This window comes from Antennarius striatus, chromosome 14, assembly GCF_040054535.1.
Source record: "Antennarius striatus isolate MH-2024 chromosome 14, ASM4005453v1, whole genome shotgun sequence".
Taxonomy (NCBI): Eukaryota; Metazoa; Chordata; class Actinopteri; order Lophiiformes; family Antennariidae; genus Antennarius; species Antennarius striatus.
In genome coordinates this window covers 4,231,613-4,248,891 of record NC_090789.1, presented here as the reverse complement: position 1 = coordinate 4,248,891, position 17,279 = coordinate 4,231,613, and the positions used below count along the sequence as shown (strand labels likewise).

The 17,279-nt window shown below is 39.5% G+C and overlaps 1 protein-coding gene across 1 annotated transcript; it reads right to left on the bottom strand.

Moving 5' to 3' along the window:
• Positions 1-4,944: 4,944 nt before the first annotated feature.
• Positions 4,945-14,751, bottom strand: LOC137607746 (protein shortage in chiasmata 1 ortholog). Its single transcript, XM_068333690.1, has 28 exons — positions 14,732-14,751; positions 14,329-14,404; positions 14,128-14,257; positions 13,937-14,027; positions 13,815-13,831; positions 13,370-13,532; positions 13,151-13,256; positions 12,932-13,073; positions 12,761-12,850; positions 12,505-12,634; positions 12,134-12,228; positions 11,613-11,676; positions 11,125-11,261; positions 10,590-10,649; positions 10,209-10,403; positions 9,992-10,084; positions 9,530-9,711; positions 9,210-9,282; positions 8,870-8,939; positions 8,516-8,691; positions 8,321-8,426; positions 8,017-8,128; positions 7,744-7,865; positions 7,428-7,515; positions 6,714-6,845; positions 6,282-6,428; positions 5,289-6,030; positions 4,945-5,030 (listed from the first exon to the last, which is right to left on the bottom strand). Exons 1-28 carry the CDS (start codon positions 14,749-14,751, stop codon positions 4,945-4,947), a joined length of 3,645 nt encoding a protein of 1,214 aa, XP_068189791.1.
• Between the last annotated feature and the right edge of the window lie 2,528 nt (positions 14,752-17,279).

Sequence of the window (17,279 nt, the reverse complement as noted above, 5' to 3'; positions counted from 1 at the left end):
CCATACAGTGCTGATGCTGCTTCTGCAGCACATTTGAGAACTGGCAGTTTATGTAGAGGTCTTAAAGAAATGAGAAACGTTTGGAAGGAGATCATTTTGTCTTCCGTCACTCTCTGAAGGTGATGGGGGGGGGGCTGATATATTCAGACTCATGCCAGGATTTTGGGTTTCAGGATGTGAGTGAGTTTTTTAAATGTGCAGCAGCTCAACAGACTGAAAGCCTTTCTATGAAAACCTCTGATGAAGAGTTTCTCACTGGCGCCGGGTAATTTTGGCTGCTTTGTCCATCATAAATGACAAAGTTCACAGTTTAATAAAAGTAAACAAGACTGAATGTTCCCTTGGAGTTACTGAGCTGTAAATCATTAAACATGAGTGGACTAGATTCAAGATTCTCCATTACAGGAACTTTGTGACACGCTTTGAGAAATATAAATGTGGCATTTATAGTATGATAATCTTTTGATTAAATAAAAAACTACCAATGATCGGCAGACCAACTTGTGCACCACCTGCACTGACCACAAGTACATTTATGATTCTGTGCCTGTCACACATATGGATGATGGAATGACCTGAGCTGTATAGGATTGACACGACATCGTGAGCCTTCATCAATAACTCAGTGGGAATCTGGTCGACAGCACTGCAGGCTAACTTGAAGCCATTTGCTGAAGGTTTATATTCACTAACTCAAACCACCAGGATCTACAGCAATAATAGAAGGATACCATTCAGATTGGACATTGACCTCTAGTAGTGATATCAGGAATTTGGGAATTTTTTAAATCAGGATCTGTCCTATAAGTCTGTGTCTCAAAGATTCTTCTGTCATTCAAGAAACATTTCTAAAATCAGAAATTTCTTGTCCTTTAAATATGTGCAAAAAAAAAATCATTCACACCTTTCTACCTTTATTACTGAAATTGTTCCAAGTCATTTAGTCTTAAAATACTTGAAAAGTAATTAATTACTAGTAGGAACTATGAAAATTACACTGATTTTGTCACTTGTTATTTACATTATTAATGGATTTCAATAGATAATAAAATCAATTTCAAGCAGAGGTTTAATTAAAGAGCATATAATTATATTTACAGTGTTATTTGACGAAAAACACATGCATTATAAGCTGACATACAGTATACCTACGAAATGTCACTGTCGACAGTGTGCTGTGATGCAGTGACTGACAGAGGGGTGTAATACTCTGTCATGTCAGTAGGTGGCAGCAAATTCACCTTGTTGGTAATTCGTGATGCAGGTAGTGGTGACAGTGATGGGAGACGTTTTAAAAAGGATTAAATGCAAGCTCTAAAGTGGGCCCTGGACAAAATTCTGACCCGAAAGAAGGAAGGCCCAAGTATTTGGTGTCCAAAAGAAAGCAAAGAGAGAAATTTTGATCTAGGTGTGTTTGCGCCTGCTGTCTCCCCTTCCGGTCGCGCCCGTGGTGCCTGCGGTTTAGTCCGGTGACATGCGGCACCAGCAGCCCGTCTTTCTTTTCAGACCCAAGTTGGGTGTGAAGGCTGTTTGACGTGACGTGGGCCTTCTGCGTTAGTCCGTGGATTGTCTGCGCTCTCCATTTCTCCTGTCACGAAGCGTCGCGCTGATTGACGTCTGTGCGTAATTTCCAAGCTGCGCGCTCGGGCGGCCTCTGGAGGAGCGCCGCGTCCTCCGGCCGCCTACACCTGGCTGCACCTGGCAGGTACGAGATTGACTTGTAACGTTTAGATTAAAACCAAGTGTAGCTTACATTGACTTGTTAAACTTAGTTTTCTTGTTTTGCGGCGTGGTGAAATTATTTGACTTCAGCGTCCACCATTCGCTTAGTATTGCATTTCCTGGGGTGCAATTCGCATGTGGTGTTGTTGGACCTCCAAAGTCTCTTGAAGACATTTCACCTCTCATCCAGGAAGCATTTTGGATGAAAGGTGAAACGTCTTCAAGCGGATTAACTTTGGATAACCATGACATGGATGAATCAGAACCTACAGAGATGTTGTCAGACCTTTTAAAGAAATCTGGGTATTCCCCAACCACAAAAATCATAAGATTGATCTCTTTGATGTGTTACATCAAAGAGATCAGTGGACATATAAAGCTTCAGTAGTCAGAACTTGGAAAAGACAGTTCCTCATCAAATAACTGAATTACAGTTACTAAACATGAATCAGAGGATGATGGAAACGTATGACAACATTGTCCACAAGGAAGATGAGGAACTAGCAGATTTTGAAAAGGAGATACGGTCGAAACTTCATGGGATTTCCCATTTAAAGGGCATTCTATCGGTGGTATCTTTCTTTAATCTGTATAAGTTTTCAGTCAAAGAACGTGAAGACGCGCTTTGTTTAGAAATCCACAGACTAACGGAGAGCCTCGCTTCTGTGACAGCCAGTTTAGAGAACGAGATGAAGGTAGCTGCAAAGCTCCAGAGTGATCTGGAGGCGTCTGTTCAGCACAAAAACGAAAAATCTCAGCGTGAAGAGGCACAACTTGTCGAAATCCACACGCTGAAGGACAGCCTGGCTAAAACGAAAGCCAATCTTGGCCAGACCGTTCTGAAGAAGGTTCAGTTCTGTACGGCGTATAATAAGGTATGGGAACAAAACAAAGAGCTTTTAGAGAAGTATCATGAGGTATATAATTGCCTCAGTGACCTTGAACAGTTTCAATATATCTTCAATACCATCACAAACCTACTGGAACAATGTTCTATGATCTCAGAAAGGGTGAAGCATAACAACAAGGAATTACAGAGATTGGGTCACAGAATCACAAGTCAAGTTAGGACACTCAACTACGAATAGTTTTTTTTCCTGTATTCCATCCATCCATCCATTTTCTTGTAGACAAGATGACCTTAATCTTATATGGTCTGTATATGGATGAAGCACTGCCCAATGTGCCTCCAAAAAAATCTTTCACAACAAAGTAGAGAATATATGATGACATATTTAGCCTTTGGTTTCACCTGTACAACAGTGGGTAATAAGGAGAGAACACAGTGTGGTCTGACTGCAGCCCTGTCAGACGGCGAGCAGCAGCAGCCTCATTGATAGTCGCCTACTGGGTGATGCAGTGTAAAAATCCACACACATGTTCTTCAACTGTCCACTTCAGTTTGTATGACCTTCTTCTCTCCATGAATGTTCTCCAGATGCTCTGGTTTTCCTTTGACTAAGTCAATGTCATGTCAAAAAAAAGACTCCTTGAACCTTCTCTACCTTGCTGGTTAGGGTTAGGGTTAGGGTTAGGGTTTGGGTTAGGGTTAGGGTTGCCCATATAGTCAGCGATCCCAGCTGCTTACGGGCAACTGGCGGGGTACACACCAGATGTTTTTCCAGCCAAAAAATTCTCCTTTTCAAGTTGAACTATATTCGTCCATGGATGGATGGATGGATGGATAGAAATAAAATTGGCCGGCGCGGTGGCGCAGTGGGTAGCGCTATTGCCTCACAGCACGACAGCCGAGTTAAAGTCCTTTCTGTGCGAAGTTTGTAAGTTCTCGTCTGTGTGTGGGTTCTCTCCGGGTTCTCCGGCTTTCTCCCACCTCCAAAAACATGCGCTTCAGGTTAATTGGTCGTTTCCAAATTGTCTGTAGGTGTGTGTGTGTGTGTGAGTGGTTGTTCGTTTTTCTTGTGGCTCCAGAGTGTACCCCGCCTCTCAGCCATAAGTCCACTGGGATAGGCTCCAGCAACACCTGTGACCGGAGAAAGTGGAAAAAAAGTGGAAATACATTTTTTTAAATGCATGAAAAAGAGACAGTATATCCTTTCATCCTTTATCCTTCCTTTCTTTCATCCTTTCTCTAAAGCTGGAGATCCTGTAGCAGCCATGGCCGACTCACCCCACAGCAAGAGACTGATGAACTTTCATTGGACAAGTCGTTTAAATCCAGAAAATAGACTGATCCCTTCCCCGTCGAGAGCTTGTCTCCTGGCTTTAACGACTCTGTTGGACCCGATCAGCCTCAGTGACAGAAACGGTACAAACTGATGGTAGAAATTTTAAACAATGACTAAAAAGGTCGGGTTGTCACATCATGGAGGGTTCACCTTGGCCTGGCATCAGCTGGCATCAGTTTTATCTCCATTATTAATCTAAATGTGTCTCTCGTTTGGTCACAGCTTTAACAAACAAGTGGTTATCATGGGTTTTAAACAGAAGGAAAAAAAAATCCAAAAGTGACAGATTTTAAATGCCTTTTGGGTTTTAATCTATTTTATGTGTAACATTAATGTCAAATTGATCAAAATGCAGAGGTACTCCAATGAGATGATGTAGAAGTCTTGCCCGTGTGAACAATGCTTTTATACTTCATCCTCAGCTGAGGCCATGTGTGCTTCTCCCCCGTGGGTTCCATCTTAATAAAATAAGTTAATAGACTCGAGCAGTAATCTTCTTCCATCAACATCTTCTTTGCAGCTGCAGCGCAGCGTCAATCCCTTTTTCCGCTTCCAGAGCTTCTCTTTGTGCACCACTCATCATTTGGAAGCAGCATTAGCACGCACGTCTTTTCTATGCAGAAAGTTCTAGAACTGACTCATTATGTTATGTAATGTTTGAATATGTTAATCTGCTTTTTTCTAATAATATTACAAGCAACTACTGTTCTTGCCTTAGCATTTTTTTATTATCCCAAACAACTTTTAAAGGAAACAATGGCTGTTAAATGTGGAATACATTTAATAATAATTAATATTAATATTTTCCCTTCGGGGATTAACAAAGTACATAGATTACATTTGCAATTTGTTGACTTTTTAAACAATCAGATATTTAGTTTGGAAACTTTCTGTATCAAACCAGGCACAGCTAAACTTATTTCATTTGAATAAACACTCTGAAGATAAAGTATTCTTCTACATATAATAACTTGAGATGAACATTAATAGTGCATTGTTCTCTTGTCCTTACAAATGGTACTGGAAAGCGGCTGTCCTAGAACAGTTTAAGTCTGGTCTGTCCGTCACTTCTGCCGGGATCCTTCTCGTAGCTTAACCTGCTCTTCTTCAGTGGGGACATCACTGCAAAACAAAAAAAATATTACAATCTGTCATATGAGGGGTTAAAAGGGAAATGAACCAGGTTACGTCCACATGTTTTATCAAAACATGTCAAAGGACGGGACTTTTCCATCCACTGTTATGTGACTATTCAGAGTTGGACGTTCAGGATGAAGTTTTCATTTAAAAACTTGGGGGGAAAAAAAGGGCAACTCCATTCAGAAAACAAATATTTAACATCACAGAACAGGTGGATGGAAATCTACCATCTTTATTCACCTGCTCCAACCGAACCAGGTAGTTCTCCATTCCTCTTCCGCTCTTGTCCGATCCAGCATTTGGAGCCATAATACGCTGAATTTGTCGTTGTTCCTCCTCTTTGGCGGTGGTTGCTGCTTTGAACTCGCCCCCAGAGCATGACTTCATTAGGAGTACTCAGTCTGAGGGAAGCGCTGTGCTGAAGCGTCTGCTGGACTGTAGAATACATGGATGTGTAACCGCTGGTAGGATGCTGTGGACTGAACGGACTGTAAGCAAATGAGTCCAGCTGGAAAGGACTGTCCATCGTTCCGAGAGCCCTCTGGGGCCACTCATCGTCTTCTCTTTCAACGGCCTCCACAGTCTTGCCTCTATAGCCAGAAAAATTCCACTCCTCTCTCCCACTCTCCTTTCTCCATGGACCACTGCTTGTCCTCTGTGGGTGAACATCCGGGCTACCAAAGGGTGAATTCAGGCTGGGGCTAAAATCTGTGTTACCACCCTTGAAGGGAAAGTGTGGATCACAGGTGCGATCGTTTCCGCAGAGGAAACTGCTGTTGTAGTCGTTGTAGAGTAGCTCTGGATGCAGGCTAATGAAAGCTTCTGGTTGTGTGTCTGAGTTCAGGTGTTTGAAATCAGAAAAGGTGGTGCAGGGGCTGTTGGGTGGACCAGGATGTGGGGTCATCTCAAGGACCGCTGGTGGAGAACTTGACTGGTTTGGCTCTGTGGTCAGTGAACACAGGGAGGTTGTATCACTGAACAGCTAAAACCAGAAAGAACAGCAGACATCAGCTATCTGACTTTTTTTGCATTATATCCAATGTATGAAGTGGAGTTTCTAAATCTAATATAATTATAAAGACTGCTTTACTGGCACAATGTGCCCTTTACGATCAGTCGCTATGACCAAAACAAACCAGAACCAGAGGCATGCTATTTTGCACAAGCTAAAAAAGAAACACATGTGCGGTACATTCTATGTTTAGACTGTTGTAGAGAAATACAAGGGTTAACCTTAAGAACTTTCTGTGGAACCTCAGGAAGCAGCTTCTCCAGTTGCGACAGAGAAGCTCCCAGGAGCCACTGGAAGGGCGCTCTCATCAGCATCAGCTGCCCAACCAGAGGGCTGATACATGGGAACTGCGACAGACATTTTTCTTCCTTGAAAAAAACAAAAAAACAGCGATCAAATATTTACATGATCAATATGTTCATGTCATGGGCACATTGTCAGCCTGAGGGTGTCACAGAAAATTCTTACAACAGAACATGTGTTTGGCTGCTCGTTTCTCTGTTGATTGTGATATAGCATATTTGTAATAGTATGAATAAAAATTAGTTGTTGGGATTCCAGTCGGACATTTGCTGTGTAGATAAGTTGAAATAATTAGTGAAAAAAAATTAAAATCTTAGACCAATTTATGTAACTTCCTGTGGATAAATCACCTCTGAGGGAATCACAGTTAACCAGCCTCTGTCCAGGTAGGTGTGAGGGTCCTTCTTACTGGCCATCATGCTGTAAAAGCAGATCTGACCGATCCACTTGGCTAACTCCATAACTTCATAAACAATCAGAACCTGTGAACCACAACATAAGGCTGAGTGAATTATATAACCAATTTATCTGCAATAAGTCTGAGTGTTCTCGGTCATCCAGTTCGAGGTAAATCAAGAAGAGCAAAAAAGTGTCGATTGGACTTGCTTGACGTTGGTTGAAGACTGAATGAAAAGTGCAACATCTACCAACGTAAGCAAGTCCAGTTGACTCTTTTTTTGTTGTCTCTTCTTGATTTATCTTTCACAACAGTCTAGAATATAAGATATCCATAGTGGTTAGAGATAGTCAAGCAACAAGAAACAGACCTAATCCAACGGAATACCTATGAACTTTGTAGTGGTCGTTTTTCTTTCTTGACATCCACTAAATATCACCACACTAAAAGGTCTACTTTCAATCATTTACCAAAATAAGTGTACCGGTAAGTATTAGCAGTACTAAATAACTCATTCTTAAGTTAAATTATAGTTATCAATAAAATACCTCAAATCCCTCGAATGTACTTCAGTAAAGGCGCTCAGATTATACTAAATTCCACAAAATCAGCAGTTAAAAGAAGACCAGATGTGGGAATTCATATAAGTTTGTGTTTTATTTTCTACCTTCACATTTAAATCCTCCGACTTCAAGCTGAAGAGCACCAGAGACGAATAAACCAACACCAAGTTTCTAAAGGTTTCACTGGAAAATCTGCCATTACAAGGACAAAAACAGTCATTGTTAGACTTTGCGTACAGTATGTGGTTTATGTGTGTGTGTGTGTGTGTGTGTGTGTGTGTGTGTGTGTGTGTGTGTGTGTGTGTGTGTGTGTGTGTGTGTGTGTGTGTGTGTGTGTGTGTGTGTGTGTGTGTGTGTGTGTGTGTGTGTGTGTGTGTGTGTGTGTTGGCTGTAGAGGTGGTAGTATGAGGGTGTACTGACCCCCCTCCCTGGCTGTCTGGACAGTGCAGAATGAGCCAACAGCAGCTGTACTGCAAGGACAGAGCTGTGAGCCTCATCACCAGTCCATCACTGGCATGCTCCTGACACAGTCCATCCTCCTCCTACACACACACACACACACACACACACACACACACACACACATACATACACAGTTGGAGAAACATAATCAAAGGTTTGTAATCGTTGCCAGCTTTTAGCAGAAATTCAGTTTGTGGTAGATTTGTGTTTCGGTGCGTTTACCGCTGGTACCTGAATGAGGATAGCGGTGCATTCATCCACTGTAATCACAGCATAGTGATGGGTTCCTCCAAACATCTGCAGGGATGGACAATGACTCCTCTCCAGCACAGTTATATTCAACCTGTAACACAAGACCAAACCTGTCACTGTGTATGTCATTTGGATGATGGCTAACCTTCAGCGGAGCCTCGTGTGTACAATCTGTGTGAGTTACTGTTATCCTGCAACCTCTAAAATGTGAGGATTAATTGTTTCATCATTGTTTATTATTCATTTTTGATTTGAGTCAAAATAGAAGAAAGTGAAAATGTACCCTGACTCAAGTGTCTGCAGCAGCAGAGGATAGTTCAGAAGCCCCTCTGTCACAATTAACACATAAGGCACCCTGTCTTCCCAGCATGAAGAGACCATTTCCTTCACTATTCAGAAAAATAACACACTTTGAGCAAATAAATCAAAGTAAACAAGACTGTAGAATGGTGAGCGATATGCATTAGTTGCAGCTGACCAGTGTCAGAGATGACAGTGTTGAAACAAAGGTGACTGATGCGCTTCTCCCTGCAGACTGTGGTCCACGGTGACTGGCCTGGATGGTCGTATTCAACCACCAGAGAGAAACAGCTCCAGGGGAAATCAGGGCCGACGTGTTGCTCACACACCACAACACACACACTGTTGCACATGCTGGCGGAACAGGATAGGTGTATTAATTAACAAAAGACCTTGAAACATTTATTTGCCATGTATTGGCACCAAAATATAAAATAATCACTACAAATTAAAAAGGTGATTTGTGACAAGCGTGAAAATATTTGCAAATGATGCAATGGAAACAAAAATGCCAAAAAAACCCTATTTTTACCTGCTCACCACACTGGCACCATTCAGTTTCTTCTTGTTGTCCTCAGGAACAATTGCAGTTGCTGCGGTGCCTGAGATGACAAAAAAATAAATACACAGTATGTAACTATGAAATAGTCGCGCTTGTGAGTTTGTATTGTTCATAGAAGGAATATTAATAACTTCTGCTTTGATTTGGGAAATGAGAATTTGTATCCCAGAAAAAGTGAAAGCTGATCAGTATTTATGTCTTTTAATATTTCATTGTATCATGGGAATGGAGGATAAGGGTGGATGTGTGGTGACCAGATGACTTTGGTTTACCAGTACTGTTGATTGGTTGATTATAGATTCAAGCTCACCGGTCAAATGATTCAAGCTGTTGATGATTATTGATCTACTGTCGTCACAGTCGATTGATATTAGGACAAGAATCTACAGGAGAAAAATCAACCAGGACATGAAGATAAAGTGATGGTAATTCAGTAATAATATTAGTACATTTTTTGTTAGTCTGCATCATATTCTTAACTAATTGCATCTACAGCCAGTGTTAACTTTGACACAGGACAATAGTTGAACATTTCTGTATGATATTAACCAAAAAGTGATATGTGATTCAATCTGTGTGAAATGAATGAAGCAGGTTTCCTCCTGTTTGAACACTGACTTTGTCCATGACCATCTCGGTGGTGCCCGGTCCCTTCCTGCTCTGCAGCCATGCAGCCAGAAGCTGCTGCAGCTCCAGCAGTTTGAAGTTGGACTCTGGTTCCTTTTGACTGACATAGAAGATGATCTGCAGCCTCTTCATCAGCCGCTCTAGCCTCAGCTCTGCCTGCGCCTCAGCTGCCTGGGTGATGTACTCTTCAGCGCATGAAGATGAGGGCAATAACATACAATTATAAATATCACATATGTATTTTACACTCAGCTTAAATACACACCATGGAAGATAAAAGTCAAAGACCTGAAAATAGACAATCTCATTCAGCTCCTCATGTGAACAACATGGTCAATTTCTTATTACAGTGAAAAAATTGTTTTTGTACCCTTGACTTTCTTAATTTCCTGAATTCAACACATTTGTGGCTTTTCCTAAATTTAACACACTTAATAATATTTTAGTTTATCTAGTCAGACTGACCCAGTGCAATGCTGAGGTTGCACTTCAGCAGTAGTTCCTTGGTCGACACCAGCACATGAATCAGAGCAACCTGAGTGAAAAGCACTTCCTGATCTAAAGGAACAAAGAAGACCAGTATTGGAATTTTAACACCTACCATAGTAGTTACTAAATACTGTAACAACTTAAAAATAAGCCTGCAGAAATATGTTTTTGCTTTATGAGATTATTTTTGCACCTCTAATCAGCTCTGTGCTCTGTCCTTGTGTCCTGCAGAGCATCCTCTCCTGCTGCTTGAGGAAGAAGTGTGTCTGATCGGGGGTCAGGAGGCTGAAGTCTCCCCTCACCGGCATATCGAGTCCCAGCTGTTTGGTGGAGCTCAGACAAGGCTGAACACAGGCAAGCAGCTCATAATACGCCTGCAGCTGGCTGTCTGTAAGGCAGCAGATGATTTAAAACACAACTTGAAAACAAGTGATGTAAATTTGTTGACTGTAACAGATTTGATGATGCAACAAAAGCTAAACATTTACACTTTTCACCATTTTTATCTCAAATTAAGGCAACTGAAGTCACCTGATTTGGTGCATTTAGACTGAAAGTGATGAACGTTTCATACCGGTAGCTTGGACTTGAATGGTTCTGCTGTCTTGCTGATGACTGAGTTCACCTGTTGGCTCTTGGGTAATATTTTGTGACGTAGCACCACTAATGTATGCTTGAACCATATCTGATTTTTGCATCTGCTCTTCAGGCAACTGTGACTCTCTTTTTTGGTCATCCTGTGGCGCTGATAAAACCAAGGGATGAGTTTACAGTATGTGAAATGAATCAGTCAAAAGAAGAAGTAATGCTGCAAGACGTTTTAAAAAATTAAATGCACCATCTCTTCAGCAGCATCACTGCTTTACCTGGTGGAGATGCTGTAGTGACTGGAGTTGTCTGATGAGATCTCAACATCATGAACGTCAGAAGAGGGTCCATGACCTCCTCTAGTGGTTCTTTACTAGAAGGCAAGTCTCTGTGATTGTGTTTAATATTCAGTCCAAATGATGCTGCCTTCTTGGGCATGTGGGCGCTCTGTTTCGTCTTTTTCAAAACCTCAGTTTTGGTAGCAGGTTTTGAAAACATGGTTACGGGCTTTACTTCCTTACCAGCTGTGTTGACGGCCTGAATCAAAACGTTGTTCTGACATTTATCATTATCCGATCCTTTCTGAATGATGCTGTCAGGTCTTGTAGCTTCAGCATGAAATGCAACTGCATTCGATTTCTCCATATGAGGACTGACACTAATGGAAACCAACGAGGTGGATCTGCTTGAGGCTGAGAACAGAGATGAAGTCTGACTCAACAACTGTCTCAAAAATGCAAATTTCTGATAAAGTTGTTTCACCTCCCCTTAGCATGATAATATACTTATGGTAAACTAACTGGAGAAAACATCAGACTACTCACACTCCACGTCATCAGTTGATAATTTCATGAAGTTTTCCACTACCCCGTGCTCGTTGGAGGGAAATTCAGACTTTATGTTCTCTATGAAGTCACATTTGTTGAACGAACACACACTGTGTGGGGGTCCCCTGTCTGTCTGTAAGGGTAGTTTGTCATCAACACAGACAAAGCTGTGTGTCTCAAACCTTATGACTTTCAAAGCTTCAGACAGCGGCTGGAAGCTGACAGCTGGGTCACACATTTGCGGCTCTGCAGGGAAATAGAGAGAATTGTATTTTTGAAAATGTAATTTCCAAATTTATTTCTAACACAGTCATCTAAAACCAAAAAACAATACAAATTAAAAAGTAGAAAAATTCTAAAATCAAGTTCCACAAATATCCTCCAACTTTTATATGCTAAAACTTTTCATTGTTGTCTACCTGCTACCTCCTCCATGGAATTTTGATTTGCCATTGAATCAAGGTGTGGATCCATGGAATGATGGTGGGAAATTTCAAAATACCTTTTTTCCCCTTTTTTTTCAGAGTCCTCTTCATAAGATTGAAATAAGCTCCAGAGGTCTAGCTTTAAATTTCCCAGTTTGGGATCATAAAGTATATCTTATCTTATCCTATTTTATCTTTAGGTCTGAAAGTATCATTACTATTAAATTAGTGAGATAGCCTTTTATTCCCATATCCCTACAGCTGGTATCTATAATCACCTGCCAACAGGAAGCGCGCCACAAAGCCTGGATGCTTCTCCGCCTTCCAAAGTGCTGACTCCATCTCTGTCTGAGCTCTCGCTGACAGCAAAGACCTACATGACAGTCATTAAAGTTTCAAGAGCTTTTCTACATAACAGCTCATACATAGAAAAAAAAATTGTATTTAGTGCAACGACAGAAAAGGATTTTTGTCATTTATGTATAAATTTAAGTACAGTAATAGGAATAATGTCTTAAAATCAGCCGTGGTAATAGTTGATTATCCAAACAGTTTAATTAAGTTTTCTATAACAATCGAATGTTTCTCTTCATATATTTAGTTTCCTTTTTTCAGTCTGATTACAAAAACATTGGGTATCATTGCTCACCTCTTGCAGGGTGGTGACAGCTCCTCCTTCTGGAGTTCAAGTGTAGACAGACGGGTTTGGCTTTGAATGGTTTTGGGAGTTGACATCAAAGTCACATCCAGCTCCAGGTCAGTCGGAAGCTTCACACGTCCTTGGAGGAAGAAAATGTTGGAAGGATTAAATTGGTATGTTTTGGTTAACCAGGCACAGCAGGAAAATACACTGTTTAAACATGATCAATTATCAAATCAATGTGTGTATGTGTCTGAAACTTCACCTGCTGACTCGGACTCTATCAGGCCTCCATTCACCTCCATGGGATCGTATGTAATTTCATACTGGGAAATATCCACTGATACTGACACATCTGAAGGAGAAACGTATGATTAAATGTGATGAAAATTGTACTAATTGTGTGTGCATTCAATTTCATTAAAAAAAATCTCACCTTTGAGAAGCTCATTCAAGACTGAAGGCTGCTCATCCAGTTTTTCAGGAGCAGCATTTGAACAATATCCAGTCCTTAAGAAGGCGGTGCAGTGTTCTTGACTGAGTGGCACTGTGTCCACAAGATCTGGCAACAACAAAGACTACGGACACAAAATGCTTAATATTGAAATCTTTCATGAGTAAGATCACGTTATTCATTATTTGTGGTTTTAGCTACCTCTTCCTTCATCAGTTTCTCTTTACCAAACTCCTCATGAGTGTCTGCTAATGTCTGAATGTTAGTTTTGTCCACATCAGGAGGTTTTTCAAAAGGCGTGCAGTATCTGAAAGATGTTGAACATAACACAAACTACAAAATTATTTGGACACCAGTGATGTAAATCTCTTGTCATTAGCAGATAGATTAGGTAATGCGACAAAAGCTAACCATATATACCTAAATATGGTGTCCTCAAAGACGACATCTCCAACTGAGTTCAGGAGAGGGTCGGGCACAAGAAGGATCCGCAGCCTGGACAGTTTGGCTTGCAGCGTGGGTAAATGTATTTTAAATCGAGGCAGGTTATCAACAATCGTAAGCTCTTCGTGTAGAAGGAGATCTTTGACAGATGTAAAACATATTTTTGTAAGATTAGACGATCGTTTTATGAAAACATGTTGTGAAGATCAAATCACAGGCATTTTTATGGGTTGATAAAGTGCAGTCAAATTACCTTTGGTGTTACTTTCAGGATTCATTTGGTCAGTTGCGCACTTGACAAATGATTCCTGACATGGATCATTCTTCTCTTTTAAAAGACAGTTATACTCCTGTAGGTTTAGACCCTTCATTGAGTCATCGTTAGAGCTGGAATTCACCTCCACACACTCTTTCATCTCACTCATAATCACATTAAATCTGGAATATGTAAATAATAAGCAGATTTTAAATCATCCAACATAATGAAAATAGAATAATGCACGGTGAAACTTTCTTTTGGTCAGCAGAAAAAAAAGACAGAACCTTTCTGGTGAATGAATTGATTGTTTTTTGTCTCCCAATTCATCAAGAACAGACCCACTGACAAAGAGTGTGCAGGTGGAGATTATAGTTCCTATAAAAAAGCAAGAAAAGTCAATACAAAATCAAAATGTTTGTGGGGTTTTTTTGTTTTGTTTTTTATTATGATGACCTCAGTGGAGACACTGGTATACCTCTGAGCCACGGTGTCCTGTAGGTGACATCAGGAAGCCTGCCGCTGTGGGGATAAAGGTCACTGGTACCTGTGAAGTACGGTACTGGCAGTTCTAACAGGTTCTTCTTTATTTTCAGACTGGTAGTCATCTGAAAATAAGACGGAAAGCATTCGGGTTTAATGATAATAGTCTGACATATATGAACGAGCTGAAACGCACCTCAAAAACGTAGTCAAGAGCTTTGTATCTGTTCGCAGAAAAACGTGGAGCAGGACAACTGCTGTCATTGTCAGACCTGTAAATGTCAAGTCATACAAACATAAATTAATAATTAAAAAGTAAAGATTTATAAAGTCATTTATCCCTTATCATTGCCTTGACAAATTAAAACAGATTAATTGACAAATTAAAAGTGTCTATCACACTTTTAATATTAGTTCCGTCGATTAAAATCGATTAAAATTATTTTGATAGTCACAACCGGAAGCTATTGACAATATAACAATGTCTAACTTTATTTCAATGCTTTTGCAGTTACCCACTATGTCCACAAGAGGGCATCACATCATTCAAGCAGGATATACAGTATATGTGATTTTTAATGGTAATATTACTTTATGACATGCTGTGCAGCTTGTGCATTTCCCCTTACATCGATAATCTTACATTATAATAGATGACAAACTGTTGTAACTACAAATAAAATCTATGTATAAAATTACTGAAATTGGAAAAATATAACTATTCAAATGAGTAATAAGCAACTACATTGACGTAGCTTTTTTTATTTTGATAGTTCGCATAATTAGCTAGCTAGGCGCTAGCTTGGTTTAGTGTTAGCTATAACCGGGCTATCGAACAATTTACGCAGTTACGTAAATATTTAACTTTTATCTATGAACTTTTCAACAATATCTCGTATTAAAGCTCCGACGCAACAAGCTCGGCAAATAAAAATAGAATAACACTTTATTTTTGTTCACACAAACACATTTTTGTAGCATTAACTTACATGATGACGACCTCTTCAGCCAGTCCCTCTGAGCCTCATCAAGAGTGACGGGAAAACCAATCAATCGATATAAGATGAAAATTCATTTATAATTATAATAAATTTATAATTATAAAAAAAATGTATTCTAAGCTTCTTTTTAATTCCTCGACTAGCTTCTTCTTTCATAAATAATTTTCAAAATAATTTTGGCACCACTGGTGTTTGTTTTTTTTATTATAGTGCACAGCCTCTCATACTATAAATGAACGAGCCTTTAAAAACATTAAATAACTTTTTAGATAATCTCAATTTTATTTAAACGCCGCTCTAACAATAATCCAAGTGTAGATACAGTTATTTTTATTGTCGTGAACCAATCCAAATGTAAACGTGCAAGAAAAAAAAATATTGCATGACATTTCACGGAATGAATATTTATTAATTATTAATAGTTTTAGGCGGTAGGGACAATGAAAACTAAAAACTCACTTTTATGGCGACTTTATGGTTATAGCAAAGTTAATATCCACATACATCTACATATTTTATCTTATATATAATTTATATAATATAATCAGACAAGAATTTGCTATTGCGTTTAATATTTCTGGAGTACATCACGTTACATTTAAATATTCTTTTTTATTACAAATACTGAAATTTACCATTCAGAAAAATTCCACATATACAGTAATTACCAACTTAATGCGGTCCTCTAGTGTTCATAAGTCAGTGCTACATATTAATTGTGTTGCCATAGAGTTTTGTATTAGGTATACGAATTACGATATACTGTCAATAAGAAGCTCTGTGAGATAGAGCCCACAAGCGTTTTTTCGTTGGCCTCACTCCTTGATCTAAGGTTCAAGTGTCTCGGTTTCCTGCAAATGCCGAGTCGGCTGTGAGTCGCTTGAAATCCGAGTGTTCGGCGTTTTTGAGCAATTTACCCCGAGAAGCGGAGCCTAATCCTCCTGTTTAACTCACGCACACAAACATATATGTATGTATTTATCTTAAATATACATGCATGAACATGTAATCGACATCTCTTATTGGCGCTGGCGCTCATAGAACATAGCAGACACCCTCTAACACAAATGATGGAACTAACAACAAATCCAATCACAATGACTAACATTCTAGAACATATTCTGCTTTCAAGGTGAGCTGAAATATATCAAATATAAAATCATGAAATCATCTATAAAGATGATGTGTTTTGAAATGGGGGGGGGCACACATTAGTTCCGTCGATTAAAAGTATTTTGATAGTCCCAACCGGAAGCGATTGACGATCTAACAACGCGTAACTTTATTTCCAATGTTTTTGTAGTACCCACTATGTCCACAAGAGGGCATCACAATTAAACTCCTTCAAGAACGTAGAATAACATTAATGGCTCGTCTTCCGGAATAACTTTGTTGGTTGGTTTTCCACTGAATATTTGAACAGATATGACGCTAAGAAAATCAGCGTTACTATAATGTTTGTCTTAAGGCTTCTAGTGTTGTTGTACTTAAAGCATATCAGTACTTTTGTTAATTTAATTGCTTATGTGGAAAAGCGGAAAGGAAAAAAAGATGTATTGTTTGAAGTTACTCAGTATGGCCACAGGAGGGTGGTAAATGTATTTACTGAGCAGGAAGTGGATTGAGTACATGTACCCGAGTTCAGAGCTCGAAAATGAATTCGCATGTCTTATATCTACTTTCTTTTAAGGGTTTATGTGTCGTTTGTCTTTGTTTTTGTGTTCTTTTCTGAGTTCACCTCAGGAGTCACATCCTTTAATTGTTGGTTTAACCTATCAAACAATCAAGAATGTTGCTCGTTGAAATAATTCCCCATTTACATCGATCAAAAGGGGTCCCATGCACTCCAACTTTGAAGGAAATATTTCATTCGTTTTGTTGATCTTAACAAAAAGTTGCCTTCTATCAAGTCAAAATATATATATACTGATACTTGATTTATTAGGATATGTAAAGTAACATTAAAATGATTTTCTGAAGTTTTATTTAGAACATTTCATCCAAACGCATTGGGATCGTATTACATCTGCGATCAAAAAAACAACAACGAAGCATTTGTAGTTCCTCACTTTGGCCACAAGAGGGAGTCAAATTTATCTACAATCAAGATTCATCTGAATATTTGATCCGGATTGTAATGTAACCG